Below are 16814 nucleotides of genomic sequence, written 5' to 3'. Positions count from 1 at the left end.
TTCTCCCTCATTCAAGCTGTCATAAGAAACAACTTCTCCGGGTCTCAGTTTCCTCATGTTCTCCCACAATCAAGCTGTCATAGGAAACAACTTCTCCGGGCCTCGGTTTCCTCACGTTCTCCTTCGTTCAAGCGGTCAGTCATAGGAAACAACTTCTCCTGGCCTCAGTATCCTCACGTTCTCCCTCGTTCAAGCTGTCATAGGAAACAACTTCTCCATGCCTCAGTTTCCTCACAGTCTCCCTCGGTCAAGCTGTCATAGGAAACAACTTCCCCAGGCCTCAGTTTCCTCACGTTCTCCCTCGGTCCAGGTGTCATAGGAAACAACTTCTCCGGGCCTCGGTTTCCTCACGTTCTCCCTCGTCCGAGCCGTCAGTCATAGGAAAGAGCTTTTCCGGGCCTCAGTTTCCTCACGTTCTCCCTCCCCCTTAGGCTGTGAGACCTGGACCCACGGTCAGGGTATTGTACTCTCCCAACTGCTTAGCGCAGTGCTCTGCGCACAGCTGACAGTCTAGAGGGGGCCAGTCCCAATTAGGGAGAAATGGAGGAGCTTCCCACCTTTCCCCTCCACCCCGGGGGGCGGGAAGGTAAGAGATTAGTCAGCGAAGGCCTCTTGGAGGAGATGCCCTAGAATCCCAGATGTCGCCATCGTAGTTTGGAGGATAATAATCATCGGCGTCTTTGTTAAGCTCCCACTATACGCCTGACACTGTCCTAAGCGCTGGGGTGGACACGCGGTGACCGGGCTGGACGCCGTCCCCGCCCCACGTGGGGCTCCCGTTCCTCACCCCCGCGTTACAGATGAGGTAACCGAGGCCCGGAGAAAGGAAGCGACCTGGCCAAGGTCACATGGCGGACGGGCGGCGGAGCCGGGACGAGGACCCGGGTCCTCCCGACGCCCAGACCCGGGCTCTCCCCCCCGGGCCGGGCTGTTCCTCGGGGGGTCCGGGGGGTCCGGCGAGGCGGGGTGGGGCAGACGGGGGCTTTGCCGGGAAAAGGCAGGAGGGGAGAGGGCAGCGGAGGTAGTCGGTCAGATAGATAGCGTGCCGTCCCAGAGCCGGGCGGGAGGCCGGCCGTATCAGGAAGCCGATTTTCTACGGGAGGGCTATTTTGGGGATGTTTTTTTCTTAGACTTCCCTGGCCCCAGCCCTTCCCTTTTGTTTTAGCTCAGCGCCTGGAAAACCGGGGGGAGAGCTCCGGGCCTCGAACAGGAAACGGCTGCCTTCGACGGGGGGCCCCGGCCCCCGGGAGAACCACCGCCCCGCCCCAACACTTGGGGATTCGGAAAGCGGAGGAGCTCGATAACCGATGGATGGGTCGGTGGTGTTTACGGAGCGCTCGTTAGGCGCGGGGGACGCAGCGAAGGCACACCGAAGGCGAGCGGCAGAGCCTTCCGATGCCCGGGCCCGAGCTCTACCCACTAGGCTCCTTTTAAGCCAAGTGGCTCGCCCAAGGTCACGCAACAGAAAAGAGGGAGTGTCAGGATTCGAACCTACGTCCTAGGTCTGCCGGGTGACCTTGGGCCAGTCGCTTCACTTCTCGGGGCCTCGGTAGCCTCACCGCTAATAATGTTGGTATCTGTTAAGCGCTTACTATGTGCCGAGCACCGTTCTAAGCGCTGGGGTAGACATAGGGGAATCGGGTTGTCCCACGTGGGGCTCACAGTCTTCATCCCCGTTTTACAGATGAGGGAACTGAGGCCCAGAGAAGTGAAGTGACTGGCCCACGGTCACACAGCCGACGAGTGGCAGAGCTGGGATTCGAACTCATGAGCCCTGACTCCCAAGCCCGTGCTCTTTCCACTGAGCCACGCTGCTTCTCCGGTCCAACGGAGACGACGACCGCGAGCCCCAGGTGGGACGGGGACGGCGTCCAACCTGATCAGCTTCGATCTAGCCCAGCGCTTGGGACGGTGCTGGGCACAGCGAAAGCATTTAAATATCGTAAAAAGAAAACGCTCCATTGGCAGGAAAGTGCTCCGGGAGCAATTCTGAGGGGTTAGTAACTGGATGGGTCCATTCATTCATTCATTCAATCGTATTTATTGAGCGTTTACCGTGTGCGGAGCACTGTGCTAAGCGCTTGGGAGAGCGCGCTACCACGATAAACAGCAGCAGAGGAGCCACGTGGCTTAGTGGCAAGAGAGCGGGCCTGGGAGTCAGAGGACGTGGGTTCTAATCCCCGCTCCGCCGCTCTTCTGCTGTGTGACCTCGGGCAAACCACTTCACCTCTCTGTGCCTCAATTACCTCGTCTGTAAATTGGGGATGAAGACTGCGAACCCCACGTGGGGCAACCTGGTCAGCTCGTATCTACCCCGGCGCTTAGAACAGTTCGGGGTACACAGTAAGCGCTTAACAAATCCCATTATTATAAACGGACACATTCCCTGCCCACCGCGACCTTACGGTCTACGGGCCACTCCCTTGCCTCGCAGTCCAAGAGAGGGCCAACCCAGCTCCATTTTACAACCCCCAAATGCCAAACCAAGGCCCAGAGTGGTACAGTGACTCGTCTAAGGTCACACAGGATGCCCAGGGGGGAGCTGAAAACCTCGGTTTCCTGAGTCTCAGATCCCCGTCCCCTCCCAGTTCACTAGCTCTATTGCTTCCTCTGCAGTGGCTTTTAGATTTTGAACCTAAAAATGAAAATGGGTTTGAAAACGGTTTCAGCTGAGCCTGCAGAGCTTTGCCCTGTGGGTGGGCTGGGAGGAGGGACTGGGGGGGGGGATGGGGCAGGGGCTCCTTCTGCTCCTCCTCATCCCCCCCCCCAAGTTCCCCTATCCCCTCTCCCCTTCCTCCTCCTCCTCCACCCCTCTGTGAGTCTGTGGGCCAGGAAAGGACAGGACGCCTTCAAGAGCCAGTTTCTTTTCAAGTGAAATGTCCCTTTCTCTGTTCCCTCCCCCTCCTCATCTACCTCCCTCCTTCCTCCTCCTCCTCCCCCTCCCCGCCCCACCAAATACACACAGACACAGACACAGACACACACACACAAGCTGCCAAAAATTTGTCCTCCCTCCCTTCCTTCTCCTCCACTTTTTTCCAGGCGTCCACCTACCACGCGTCTCCCACCCGTCCAAAATAAATCCTACCCCGTACGTCTCCTCCCCTTCCCCCCCCCCCAAAAAAGACCTTCACCTTCTAGGTCTCCTCCCCTTCTCCCCCACAGCCCTCACTCTCTAGATCTCCTCCTCTTCTCCCCCTCACCGCCCCAAACCTTCACCTCCTAGGTCTCCTCTCCTTCTCTCTCTCCCCCAAGGACCCCCACCCCCTAGTTCCCCTCCCCTTCTCCCCGCCCCCCAAAAACCTCCTAGGTCTCCTCCTCTTCTCTCCCTTCCCCCAAAGACCCCCACCCCCTAGTTCTCCTCCCCTTCTCCCCCCCCAAAAAACACCCCCTAGGTCTCCTCCCCTTCTCCCCCCCCAAAACCCCCCATCCCCTAGTTCTCCTCCACTTCTCCCTCCCAAAAAAGAAAACACCTCCTAGGTCTCCTCCCCTTCATCGCCCTCCCCCAAGAGATCCCCACCCTCTAGTTCTCCTCCCCTTCTCCCCCCCCCCCCCAAAAAAACCTCCTAGGTCTCCTCCTCTTCTCGCCTTTCTCCCACCCCACAAAACCCCATCCCCTCATTCTCCACTTCTCCCCCCTCCCCGCAAAAAAAACACCTCCTAGGTCTCCTCCCCTTCTCCCCTCAAATTAAAAAAACCCCAACCCCCAGGTCTCCTCCCCTTCTCCTCCTCCCCCAAAAGACTCTCACCCTCTAGTTCTCCTCTTCTCCCCCCCACCAAAAAATCTCCACCTCCTAGGTCTCTTCCCCTTCTCTCCCTCCAAAAAAACTTTCCACCCCTAGTTCTCCTCCCTTTCTCCCCCCGCGAAAAAAACTCTACCTCCTAGATCTCCTACCCTTCTCCCCCCACAACCCCCCTTAGGTCTCCTCCCCCCCAACCCATCCCCTTGTGCTCCTCCTCTCCCCCCCCCAAAAAACCCCTCCACCTCCTAAGTCTCCTCCCCTTCTCCCCACCCCAAAAAACCCCCACCCCCTGGGTCTCCTCCCCTTCTCCCCTCTCTCCAAAAATCTCCCACCCCCAGTTCTCCTCCTCTTCTCCCCCCCCCACAAAAAACTCCACCTCCTAGGTCTCCTCCCTTCCCCCCCCAAAAAAACCCCTCCCCACCCCTTAGGTCTCCTCCCTTCCCCCCCCCCAAAAAAACCCCACCCCCTGGGTCTCCTCCCCTTCCCCCCTCCCCCATCCCCACCCCTCTCCCCAACTTCCTTCCTTCCAGCGTTTCCTGGGCTGGTCCAGCCCTGGGGCTTTTTTGTAAGGCAGGGAAGAGTCGGGAAGTGGGGGGCGGGGGGCTTTTTTGGGGTGGGGGGGAGAGGATGGGGATGATGCGGGCTTGTTGACTTGAGCCCCAGGCTGTCCGAGTTGGGGGTGGGGGGTCACACCGAGGGTCCCGAGGACAGATCCCCCGCGGGCCGCCGGCCGGTCCTTGGCCCAGCCCGGCCCGTTATTCCCCCCCCCATCCTCCTCTTCCTCCTCCTCCTCCTCCTCCTCCTCCGGGCAGCCCACCCGGGCCAGGGCCCGGCCCCAGGCGTCCCGGCCGCCCCGGCCCTGGGCTATGCGCCCCCCGGTCGCCCCACCCGCCGGACCCCTGGGTGCCCTGGGAGGCCCGGCCCGGCCCCGGTGGGCGGGGGTCTGAGCGGCCCGCCGGGGGCCGGGGGGCCAGGACCGGGGGACCGGGGGGTGGTCGTCCGACTCATGAAGAACAAGCTGAAACGCAAAGGAGCGTGCGGACCCTTCGGCTGCGACCTGGGGGAGTTCCTGGACCGCTCGGGCCAAGATGGTAACGTGGCTTGGCCTCCCCCGCCATCCCTCCATCTCCCCCCCATCCCCTCCATCCCCTCCTTCCCCTCCCTCTTCTCTCTAATTCGAGACTTTAGGGGGCGGGGAGGGGGTCCCGGTTGGGGAGCGGCCCGCCCCATCCAAACCAGAGGCCGGTCCCGGCCCGGGGCGAGGATCCCTGGGCCGAAAGGGAGGCCCGGAGCCCCCCGCCCCCAGGACGCCCCCACGCCCCCGCACGGGCGCACACTCAAACTGGGGGGCGGGGGGTCCGCCCTGCTTCGGTCCGGGGGGAAGAGGATGGGGCGGGAAAGGTCGGCCCGGGACCCCCCGAATTCCGGCGGGGACAGGGCCCGGAGGAGCCATCCCCACCCCCCCCCGGGTCGTCCCGCTTGGGAATCCCCCGGGGATCCGGGATCGTCCCGGATCCGGGGTCGTCCGGGACCTCTCCCCCGGCCCCGTGTCGTTTTCCGTCTAGGGTCGCCCGCGTCCGTGACCCCCCGCGATTGTCCGTCATCCGCGGTCGTAAAGGGCCCTCTGGGTCTGCGCTCACCGATCGTCCGTGCGATGGGGCGTCTGATCGCCTGCGATCTTCCGCCGTGGTCTCTGTCGGTGATCCCCCGTGATCGCCCGGCAGCCGGGACCCTGTGTGGTTTTCCGTGTCCGGGATCCGGGATCGCCCGGGTCCGCGATCCTTCCGGGTCCGACGGTCTGCGCGATCGCCTGTGATCTCGTCCCTGTCTGCGATCGCCTGTGACCGCCTGCCATCTGGGGTCGTGGGTGATCTTCCGTGTCCGTGACCGTCCGTGCCCGACCCCCCGGGCGATCGCGTGCGTCATTGCCCGGGATCCTCCGGGATCCTCTCGGTCTGTGGTCACGGTAAACATCTGTCATCTGTCATCATCTGGCCCCCGTGATCCTCTGCGCCTGCGGTCCCTGTAAACCTCTGTCACCTGTGATCTCCTGTCCCCCGTGTCCCTCTGCGATCGTCCGTCACCTGGGATCGTGTGTGGTTTTCTCTGTCTGCGATCGTCTGGGCGATCGCCTGTGATCCTCTGTGGTCTTCGACGGTCGCCTGGGCCTTCGATCGCCTGTCCCCCGTGATCCCCTGTGTCTGTGGCCATTGTAAACATTCGTCAACTGTGATCATCCGTCGCCCGTGATCCTCCGTGACCCCCCCGTGATGGTCTGTCTGCGTCCGTGACCGTCAGTGATCCTCGGCACTTGGTGATCCCCCTGGGATGCCCCCGTATCCGTGACGCGGGATCATTCGCGGGCCGCTCGTCTCTCGTCACCCGTCGCCCCCCATCCCCTTTGGTCGTCTGCGCTGCTCCGCGAACATTCGTGCCCGGGATCTGTCACCATCTGGGCCTGGGCCCTGTGGTCCGGGATCCTCTGCGATCGTCTGTGACCCGTGATCCCCTGTCATAATAATAACACTGTGGGTATTTGTTAAGCGCTTACTATGTGCCGAGCACTGTAGATACAAGGTAAACAGGTTGTCCCGTGGGGGGGCTCACAGTCTTCATCCCCATTTACCGGATGAGGGAACTGAGGCACCGAGAAGCAAAGTGATCCGCCCAAGGTCTCACAGCTGACGAGTGGCAGGGGCGGGATTAGAACCCATGACCTCTGACTCCCAAGCCCGGGGTCTTTCCACTAAGCCACGCTGCTTCTCTCTAACCCCCACTCCGGAATAGAGGGCGGGATGCCCAGCTGAGTCACTGAATCCGGGCCAGATAATGCTGATGTTAATGATGGCATTTGTTAAGCACTTACTATGTGCCAAGCACTGTTCTGAGCGCTGGGGGAGATACGAGGTCATCAGGTTGTCCCACAAGGGGCTCACAGTCTTTATCCCCACTTGACAGATGAGGTCACCGAGGCCCAGAGAAGTGAAGTGACTTGACCAAAGTCACCCAGCCGATAAGCGGCGGGGTCGGGATTGGAACCCACGACCTCCCAAGCCCGGGTCCTTGCCACTGAGCCACGCCGCTTCTCTGCTGCTGGGCGGCCTCCTCTTTCTCCTCCTCCTCCTCCTCCTGTCGCCCCCGACCCCCTCCCCGACCCCCGATTCGTCGGCAGAGTTCGGGATGCTTAATAAAAACCAGCTGAGAACAGTGATCTGCACATAGTAAGCGCCCAACAAATGCCATAATTATTATTAATAAAGAACAGAACATTTAGATCTTCAGGGTCACCCGCGGCTGGCGCATCCAGGCTCTTGAGCAACGCGCCGGAACACCGTGTTTCCCGCTGGAAACTGTAATCCATGAAAATCAGAAAACCCGACCGCCAGGGTCATTCTCACGGGACCTTGAACATTCCCCGTTTCTTTTTTCCTTTTTTACGGTACTTAAGCCCTTACTATGCGCCGGGCACTGTACTGAGCGCCGAGGCGGCTATAACCCCATCAGGCCCCCGTCCGACGGGGGCTGCCCGTCTTCATCGCCCTTTGACGGATGAGGGAGCTGAGGCGAAGCGAGGAGACTCACCCAAGGTCACGCAGCGGACGAGAGGCCGGAGCCGGGATTAGAACCCGGGGCCTCGGGGCTCCGCCCGCGAGGCCGCGACGCTTCGCCCGTCGTCGTCGAGGATTTGATTGCGGGGCCGGCGGAGGATGGAGAGACGGTTGTGGTCGTGGCAGGAAGGGGAAGTTTGTCTCCGGCTCCAGAGGGGACGTATTCCATTCTATTTTCGGTCCTTCTGGATCAGGAGAATCAAAATGAATCTTAAAGGCCCGATTCCTTTCCGCGAGGGCCCGGTTCGAAGGCTGACCTCCCGGCCTAACCCCTCTCCGTCCATCGGTGGCACTCCCCGAGCGCCCGCCGTGTAGGCTCTGTACTAAGCGCGCGGGAGAGTGCAACGTGGAACGGGCGCGGGAGAGGCAGGAGACGGTGGGTGACCCGGGGCGAGTGGCTTCGTTTCCCTGCGCATCAGTGTTCTGACCTGTAAAATGGGCTGAGCACCGCGTTGGGTGGGGTCTGCGGCAGTCAGTTAATTAAGTGATCGGGCACCGTACGGCGCACTGTACTAAGCGCTTGGGACGATACCACGTGACGGTATAAACGGTCACCTTCCCCACCCACGGCGAGCCGACAGTCCAGAGGGGGAGACGGACGTGAAGAGAGAGAAATAAATGAGGGATGCGGACCCAAGCGGCGCGGGGCCGGGAGGGGATGAGGAATTAAGGGAGCGAATCCGGGCGACGCCGAAGGGAGCGGGAGGAGAGGAGGGCGCAGTCCGGGAAGGCCTCCGGGAGGAGGTGGGCCTTCCGAAGTAAGGCTCCGAAGGCCGGGGAGAGCGTCTGCACCGATTATCTCATAGCTCTAAGCACTCATAGGGAAGCAGCGTGGCTCACTGGAAAGAGCACGGGCTTTGGAGTCAGAGGTCATGGGTTCGAACCCCGGCTCTGCCACTTGTCAGCTGTGTGACTTTGGGCAAGTCACTTAACTTCTCGGTGCCTCAGTTACCTCATCTGTAAAATGGGGATGAAGACTGTGAGCCCCACATGGGACAACCTGATTCCCCTGTGTCTACCCCAGCGCTTAGAACAGTGCTCGGCACATAGTAAGCGCTTAACAAATACCAACATCATCATTAATAAGTGACCCAATTATTATTTCAGCAGCAGCGTGACACACATTTCCTGTTTCTGGCCTGGACCTCCCTCCCCCGGCGGACAGGCCACGGTTTTGACCGCCTCCCAAGCCCTACTCATTCGTTTTGTTCCTCCAAGGCTATTTATCGAGCGCCTACTGTGGACTGAGCGCTTGGGCAGGACAATTCGGCAGTAGAGACCGTCTCCGCCGCCCGCGCCGGGCTTCCGGTCTACCCGAACGTCCCCTCCTCCGGGAGGCCTTCCCTGACAAAAATTCTCATCTTCTCACCCCATCCGTCCTCCCTTCTACCTCACCGGGGCTCTCGGGTCTGCGCCCCTCAAACGCTTTGATGCTCGCCCCGCCCCTGGCCCCCCGGGTCGTATTTACTGAGCGCCTACTGTGCGCAGAGCGCTGTACTGAGCGCTTGGGAGAAGTACGGTAGAGTTGGTTGACGCGTTCCCTGCTTAGACCGTCAGCTCGTCGCGGGCGGGGAACGTGTCAGTTCTGTGGCTGGGTGGTCCTCTCCCAAGCGCTCAGTACAGCTCCCTGCACACGGTAAGCGCTCAGTAAATACCGTCCACCGACTGAAGGAGCTTACAGCCTAGAGGGGAAGACAGCCTGCTGTGTGGCCTTGAGCAAGCCACTTCACTTCTCTGGGCCTCCGTCCCTCGTCTGTAAAGTGGGGATGAAGATCGGGAGCCCCACGGGGGACCACCTGATGACCCGGCATCTCCCCCAGCGCTTAGAACAGCGCTTGGCACATAGTAAGCGCTTAACAAATGCCATTATTATTATTATTATTATTATTAATAAAAGAAATAAATGAGGGATGGGGACGTAAGCGGGGCGGGGCGGGGAGGGGGAGATGAACGAAGGGAGCGAGTCGGGGCCACGCAGAAGGGAGCGGGAGAAGAGGAGAGGAGGGCGCGGTCGGGGAAGGCCTCTGGGAGGAGGTGGGCGTTCAGTAAGTCTTGGAAAAGGGGGAGACTCGTGTCTGTGGGGGTGGTCTTCTGTTGGACTCTCCCCAGCTCTCAGCCCAGTGCTCTGCACACGGTAAGCGCTCGATAAACTCGATCGTCTGGAAGAACATCTTCCAAAGGTGTAGTTCACGGGGGTCCCCGGATGCCGTTCGGCCTGTTGGGTCGGTCCTCTGGGGTGTTTTTAATGGCATTTGGTAAGCGCCTACTATGTGCCGGGCGCCGTACCGAGCGCCGGGGTGGACGTAAGATAATCAGGTTGAACGCAGTCCCTGTCCCACGTGGGGCTGACGGTCTTCATCCCCGTTTTCCAGACGAGGGAACTGAGGCCCAGAGAAGCGAAGCGACCGGCCCGAGGTCACCCAGCAGACGGGGGCGGGGCCGGGATTAGAACCCAGGGCCTTCCGACTCCCGGGCCCGGGCTCTGACCACCAGGCCACGCTAGTTTCGGTTCTCCGAAACTGACCGAGGGGCTGAAAGGAGCCGGGCCCGGGGAGAAAGAGGATCAGGCCCGCTAACGATCGCCGGGCCACTGGTCAAGTTCTTACTATGCGCTAAACGCCGGGGGGAGATGCCAGTCCCTCAGGTCGGACACAGTCCCCGTCCTACGAGGGGCTCCCTATCTAAGGGGGAGCGAGAGCAGGGCTGGAGCCCGGGCCTGGGAGTCAGAAGGACCTGGGTTCCGATCCCGGCTCCGCCGCTTCTCTGCTGTGGGGCCTCGGGCGAGTCACTTCACTTCTCCGGGCCTCGGTTCCCTCATCTGGAAAATGGGGATGGAGACGGTGAGCCCCACGGGGGACGGGGATCGGGTCCGACCCGATTTGTTTGTATCCACCCCAGCGCTTAGTCCAGCGCCTGGCACACAGTGAGCGCTTAACAGATACCCCCCTCGATAATAATAATAATTCTAATGATGTTTGTTAAATAAACAGAGATCGAGTCCCCTTGGGTGAGTCACTTGACTGGGCCTCACTTTCCCCATCTATATAAAGAGGGGTTTCATTCATTCAGTATATTTATTGAGCGCTTGCTTACTATGTGCAGAGCACTGTACTAAGCGCTTGAAACGTGCAAATCGGCATCAGATACAGATTCGAGCCCTCTTAATAATAATGATGATAATGTTGGTATTTGTTAGGCGCTTACTATATGCAGAGCCCCGGTCTAAGCGCTGGGGGAGATCCGGGGTCGTCGGGTTGTCCCTCGTGAGGCTCACGGTCTTCATCCCCATTTTACAGATGAGGTCACCGAGGCCCAGAGAAGTGACTTGCCCACAGTCACCCAGCTGACAAGTGGCAGAGACGTGACACACGTGGGACGACCCGATGACCCTGTATCTCCCCCAGCGCTTAGAACAGTGCTCTGCACCGAGTAAGCGCTTAACAAATACCGACATCATTATTAGTATAAATGAGGGGTGTGGACGTAAGCGGGGAGGGAGGGGATGAAGCAAGGGGGCGAGCCGGGGCGACGCAGAAGGGAGCGGGGTCGCGTGCGTGTGTAGTTATTGTGTTATTCGTTAAGCATTAGCTCTGAGCCACGCACTGTGCTAAACTCTGGGGAAGATACGATGCAATCGGGTACATTATTATTATTATTATTATTATTATTATTAGACTCTAAGCCCGTCACTGGGCAGGGATTGTCTCTATCTGTCGCCAAATTGTCCATTCCAAGTGCTTAGTACGGTGCTGTGCACATAGTGAGCGCTCAATAAATACGATTGAATGAATGAATGATGTTAAACACTTACTATATGCCAAGCACTTGGGACCCTAAAAGTCATCCTTGGCCCAGATGGGCGTCTCCTCAGTATTCATTCATTCGTTCGTTCAGTCATTCATTCAATAGTATTTATCGAGCGCTTACTATGTGCAGAACACTGTACTAAGTGCTCGGAATGGACAATTCGGCAACAGAGAGAGACGGTCCCTGCCCTTTGACGGGCTCACAGGGAATCCCCTTTCTCTGGAGGCCCGGAGCAGTTAGGTGACTTGCCAAGGTCACACGGTAGGCAAGTGGCAGGGGCAGGATTAGAACCCGCGTCTCCCCCCCCCCCCCCCCCCCCCCCCCCCGGGGCCGCTCTTCGGGCTGGGCCAGGCTGCTTCTCAGCTCCAGGAAGAGAAGCGGCGCGGCTCAGCGGAAGGAGCCCGGGCTTGGGAGTCAGAGGTCGCGGGTTCTAATCCCGCCTCCGCCACAGATCAGCTATGTGACTTTGGGCCAGTCGCTTCACTTCTCTGGGCCTCAGTCTCCTCATCTGTCAAATGGGGATGAAAACTGTGAGCCCCACCTGGGACAACCGGATGACCCTGCATCATCCCCCCCCCCACCCCCAGCGCTTAGAACAGTGCTTGGCACAGAGTAAGCGCTGAACAAATGTCATCATTATTAATCCCATCTCTGCCACTTGTCTGTTGTCTTGGGCGAGTCACTTGACTTCTCTGGGCCTCAGTTCCCTCGTCTGGAAGATGGGGATTGAGACGGGGAGGCCCGGGTGGGACGGGGGCTGTGTCCAGCCTGATTATCTTGAATCTACCCCGGCGCTTAGCACAGCGCCTACCACGAAGTAAGCGGCCGACAAATACCATTGAAAACAACAACAGCAACCTACCCCAACACCCAGTACAGTGCTTAGCACACAGTAAGCGCTTAGCAAATGCCGTTGAATAAAAGTGGCGCTTGGCCGACCTGCTTGGACTGCGGCAGCCCCCGGCTGTGAGGTCTGGGGGCTCTGGGACTCGATCGATCCATCGGTCGATCGATGGATCCGTTGATTGATGGGTCGATTCGACCGCTTGATAGTCTCCCCATCCCCGACCCCCCCCCAGCGCTTACGTCCAGCTCCTGTAGACTGCGAGGTGGCGGCGGGCAGGGATCATCCCTCTTCATCGTCGTACCGTCCTCTCCCAAGCGCTCAGTACAGCGCTCGGCACGCGGTGGGCGCCTGGTAAATCCGACTGAAGGACGGAATCTCTTTCAATCTGTTATAAGTGTCTTATCGGTTTATACGAATGTCGGTTCTCCCCCTCTAGACTCGTTACGGGCAGGGAGCGTCTCGGTTGATTCTGTTGGATTGGACTCTCCCCGACGCTCAGTCCAGTGCTCTGCACCTAGGAAGCGATCAATAGATACCACTGTTTGAGGGAGAAGGAGGCACTCTTTTGAATCCCCATCTTACAGAGGAGGAAACCGAGGCCCAGGGAGAGGTGGGGCGAGTGCTGAGCGCTTAGTCCAGTGCTCTGAGCACGGTAAGCGCTCAATAGATACGAATGAATGGATGAATGCCCCGTCCGAGGTCACCCAGCAGGCGGGCGACGGGGTCTCCGAATACCCAGTCGATCAGTGGACACGGCAGCGGGGGGCCTCTAAGTGCTTACTCTGTGCTAAGCACTGGGGAGGACACAGAGATGATCGGAACGAGAAGCAGCGTGGCCCAGTGGCAAGAGCCCGGGCTCGGGAGTCCGAGGTCGTGGGTTCTAATCCCGGCTCCGCCACTCGTCCGCTGGGTGACCGCGGGCGAGTCACTTCACTTCTCTGGGCCTCCGTGACCTCATCTGTCAAATGGGGGTGAAGACCGTGAGGCCCCCGTAGGACAACCTGATGACCTCGTATCTATCCCGGCGCTTAGAACGGTGCTTGGCACATAGTAAGCGCTTAACGAATGCCATCATCATCATTATCGTTATCATTATTATGGTCCCACGCAGGACTCTGGATCCGAGGGGGACCCGAAACGGTTTCGAATCCCCATTTGCACGGACGAGGGACCCGAGGCCCGGAGAGGTGCGGTGACTTGTCCAAGGTCACCCAGCAGGCGGGGAAGCGGGGTTTCCCGGGCAGCGGGCAGGGTCAGCGCCGTCTGCCCGTTCCTCCGCCTCTTGTGGGCGTCTGTTTGGGAAAATAATGCTGAAGTGTCTTGTTTTTCTTCCTTGTCCTGCCGCTCCGGGACATTCTTGGCAGTTCAAGCCCGGGAGCCGGAGGGGGCCGGGAAGGGGAGGGGGGCACGGGGCCGTCCTGGGGTCCTCCCAAGCCACAGCGGCGGGGCCCAAGACCGGAGAGGGGGGCAAAACGCGACGGGTCGCTTCCTCCGACCCCCCTCGGCAAGGGATCGACGGCGGAACGGTAGCGGTCATGGTACCTGTAAAGCGCTCACCCCGTGCCAGGCGCTGGTCGGGGGGCGACGCGAGGTCATCGGGTCGTCGCGCGTGGGGCTCGCGGCCTCCGTCCCCATTTGCCGGGTGAGGCCCAGAGAAGCGAAGCGCCCGGCCCAAGGTCCCGCAGCGGACGAGCGGAGGCGCCGGGATTAGAACCCAGGTCCTCCGACTCCCAAATCCGGACCGTGTGACCCTATCTATTTTGTGAACGAGGAGCCCGTCCCCTTCATCCGGTTTATCGTGACGACGTCGTCTTGTTTTCGTCCGTCCGTCCCCCGATTAGACCGTAAGCCCATCACGGGGCAGAGATGGTCTCCGTCTGTCGCCCGGTTGTATATTCCAAGCGCTTAGTCCAGTGCTCTGCTCACGGTAAGCGCTCGATAAATACTATTGAATGAACGAATGTTGCCACTAGGCCCTGCTGCTTCCCGACTTATTGAAGGCTCACTGTGAGCAGAGAGCGCTGTCCTCACTGCTCGGGAGAGAGGACGGCACGATCGCGTTGCTAGGCCTGGTCAGTCGGTGGTATTGATTGAGCGCTTCCCGTGCGCAGAGCGCTGTCCTAAGCGCCTGGGAGAGGACGGTACAACAGTAGAACGGGCACGTTCCCTGCCCGCAAGGAGCTGACCGACTAGTGGGGGAGACGGACGAGAAATAAAGAAATGAGGGACGTGGACGTAAGGGATGAGGGGCTGGGAGGGGGGATGAAGAAAGGGGGGGGGGCGAGTCGGGGGCGACGCAGAAGGGAGCGGGGGGAGAGGAGGGCGCAGTCAGGGAAGGCTTCTGGGAGGAGGTGGGCGTTCAGTAAGGTTTTGAAGGCGGGGAGGGTCGGCGTCCCGGGCCGGGGGTCGGCGGCGAGACGGGCGAGATGGAGGCCCCGGGGAGCGGGTCGGCGTCGGAGGAGCGGAGCGGGCGGGCCGGGGGCGAGGGGTTGGACGGAGATTTCGGAGGAGCCGGGTGACGCTTGGCCCAGTGCCCTGCACGCGGCAAGCGCTCAGTAAGGACGACGGACAGACGGGCGCTGTTGCAGAGAAATGACGCGGGCGGCGGCGGGAGGTCTGGACTGGAGCGGAGGGACGGGAGGGCGGGAGGTCCGCGCAAGTAATCCAGAAGGGATACAGTTGATACCAAGCGCTTAATACAGTGCTCTGCGCTCAGTAAGTGCTCGATAAATACCGCTGATCGATCCCGAGCGATGCTCGGCACCCAGCAACAATAATAATTATTAATAACGGTACTTGTTAAGCACTTACTGTGTGCCAAGCACCGTTCCAAGAGCTGAGGTGGATATTCATTCGAACGTATTAGTCGAGCACTTACCATGCGCAGAGCACTGTACTGAGCACTCGGGAGAGGAGGTTGGACGCAGTCCCCGTCCCACGTGGGGCTCACAGGCTTCCTCCGCATCGGACAGATGAGGGAACTGAGGCCCCAGAGAAGTGAAGTGACTTGGCCGAGGTCACACAGCAGGCCGGTGGCGGAGCTGGGGTGAGAACCCAGGTCCTTCTGACATCCGGGCCCGGGCGCTCTCCGCTGAGCCGCGCTGCTCAAGAGATACGATTGATCGAATCAACGAGACTCGTCATCATCTTCATCGATTTTGTTGTGCTTTACTCTCCCAAATGCTTAGTAATAATCACTATTATTATTATGGGATTTAAGTGCTTACTAAATACCAATCGCTGTCCTGAGCGCTGAGTACAGCACCTTGCACATAGTAGGCGCTCAAGAAACACGATTGAAAGAATGAATGAGATTCTTCATCGTCGTCATCATCAATTCTGTTGCATTGTACTCTCCCGAGTGCTTAGTAATAATAATAATCATTGTGGTATCTGTTAAGCGCTTACTATGTGCCAACCACTATACGAGTAGGGAGCTTGGCGGACAGTAAGCGCTCAATAAATACGATTGAGCGCTCAATACATAATAATGACGTTGGTATTTGTTAAGCGCTTACTATGTGCAGAGCACCGTTCCAAGCGCCGGGGGAGACACAGGGCCATCGGGTCGTCCCCCGTGAGGCTCACAGTTAATCCCCATTTTCCAGATGAGGTCACTGAGGCCCAGAGAAGTGAAGTGACGTGCCCACGGTCACCCAGCTGACGAGTGGCAGAGGCGGCATTCGAACCCATGACCACTGACTCCCAAGCCCGGGCTCTTTCCGCTGAGCCACGCTGCTTCTCTATGGCTGAATGAATGAGATTCGTCACCCTCATCGATTCTGTCGTATTGCCCCCTCCCAAGCGCTTAGAACAGTGCTCTGCACATAGTAAGCGCTTAACACATCCCAAAATTATTATCATCTTGGGATAAGGAGCAGCGTGTCCCAGTGCAAAGACCTCGGGCTTGGGAGTCAGAAGTCATGGGTTCGAATCCCGGCTCTGCCACTTGTCAGCCGGGTGACTGTGGGCGAGTCGCTTCACTTCTCTGGGCCTCAGTTCCCTCATCTGGAAAATGGGAATGAAGACTGGGAGCCCCACGGGGGGGCCACCCGATGATCCTGTCTCTCCCCCAGCGCTTAGAACGGTGCTCTGCACACAGTAAGCACACATAATACCAATATTATGATTATTATTGAGCGCTTAGTGTGTGCAGAGCACCGTTCTAAGCGCTGGGGAGAGGATAATTCAGCAATCAAAGGAAACATTCCCCTCCCCGCCAGTCCTTGGCCCCCGAAAGGCCTTGCTGCCCCGCGGTGCACACGTTGTGCGGACCCATGCGGGCGGCGGCGGCGGCGCCCCCTGGCGGCCGGATGGGGAACACCGCGGTCTCCCTCGGCCGGTCGGCTGATGATTGACGGGCGGCCCGGCCCGCCCTCCGGCGCATGCGCGGGACAGGCGGTGGCGGTGGTGGCGCCCCCCGGCGGCCGAGTCGCGAACGGCCGAGGCCGCCTCTCCCGGCCGATCGACTGATGACTGACGTTTCCCCCCCCCCCCGCGCATGCGCCCCGCCGTTCAGCAGAAAAGGCTGCGGGCGGGTTTTCTTACTACTGATAATAATAATAATGTTGGTATTTGTTAAGCGCTTACTATGTGCCGAGCACTGTTCGAAGCGCTGGGGGAGATACAGGGTCATCGGGTTGTCCCACGTGGGCTCCCAGTCTTCATCCCCCTTTTCCAGATGAGGTCACTGAGGCCCAGAGAAGTGAAGTGACTCGCCCACGGTCACCCAGCTGCCAAGTGGCAGAGCCGGGGTTCGAATCCATGACCTCTGACTCCCAAGCCCGGGCTCTCGCCACTGAGCCGCTT

General features: G+C 59.6%; 2 protein-coding genes across 2 annotated transcripts in view; one reads left to right on the top strand and one right to left on the bottom strand.

The window, feature by feature from the left end:
- Nucleotides 1–6175, bottom strand: part of B4GALT4 (beta-1,4-galactosyltransferase 4) — an 18287-nt gene extending 12112 nt beyond the window's left edge. The window contains exon 1 of the mRNA XM_029081300.2: nucleotides 5384–6175. The gene's annotated coding sequence lies outside the window, so the exon portion shown is untranslated. The remainder of the gene's footprint in view (nucleotides 1–5383) is intronic.
- ARHGAP31 (Rho GTPase activating protein 31) overlaps nucleotides 4664–16814 on the top strand; it is a 25087-nt gene continuing 12936 nt past the window's right edge. The window contains exon 1 of the mRNA XM_039914344.1: nucleotides 4664–4834. Within this exon, the coding sequence (XP_039770278.1) occupies nucleotides 4750–4834 (85 nt within the window). The 5' untranslated portion in view covers nucleotides 4664–4749. The remainder of the gene's footprint in view (nucleotides 4835–16814) is intronic.

Source organism: Ornithorhynchus anatinus, chromosome 16 (genome assembly GCF_004115215.2).
Source record: "Ornithorhynchus anatinus isolate Pmale09 chromosome 16, mOrnAna1.pri.v4, whole genome shotgun sequence".
Classification (NCBI taxonomy): Eukaryota; Metazoa; Chordata; class Mammalia; order Monotremata; family Ornithorhynchidae; genus Ornithorhynchus; species Ornithorhynchus anatinus.
Note: the sequence above shows the minus strand (reverse complement) of the source record. Positions and strands in the feature narration are given on the sequence as shown.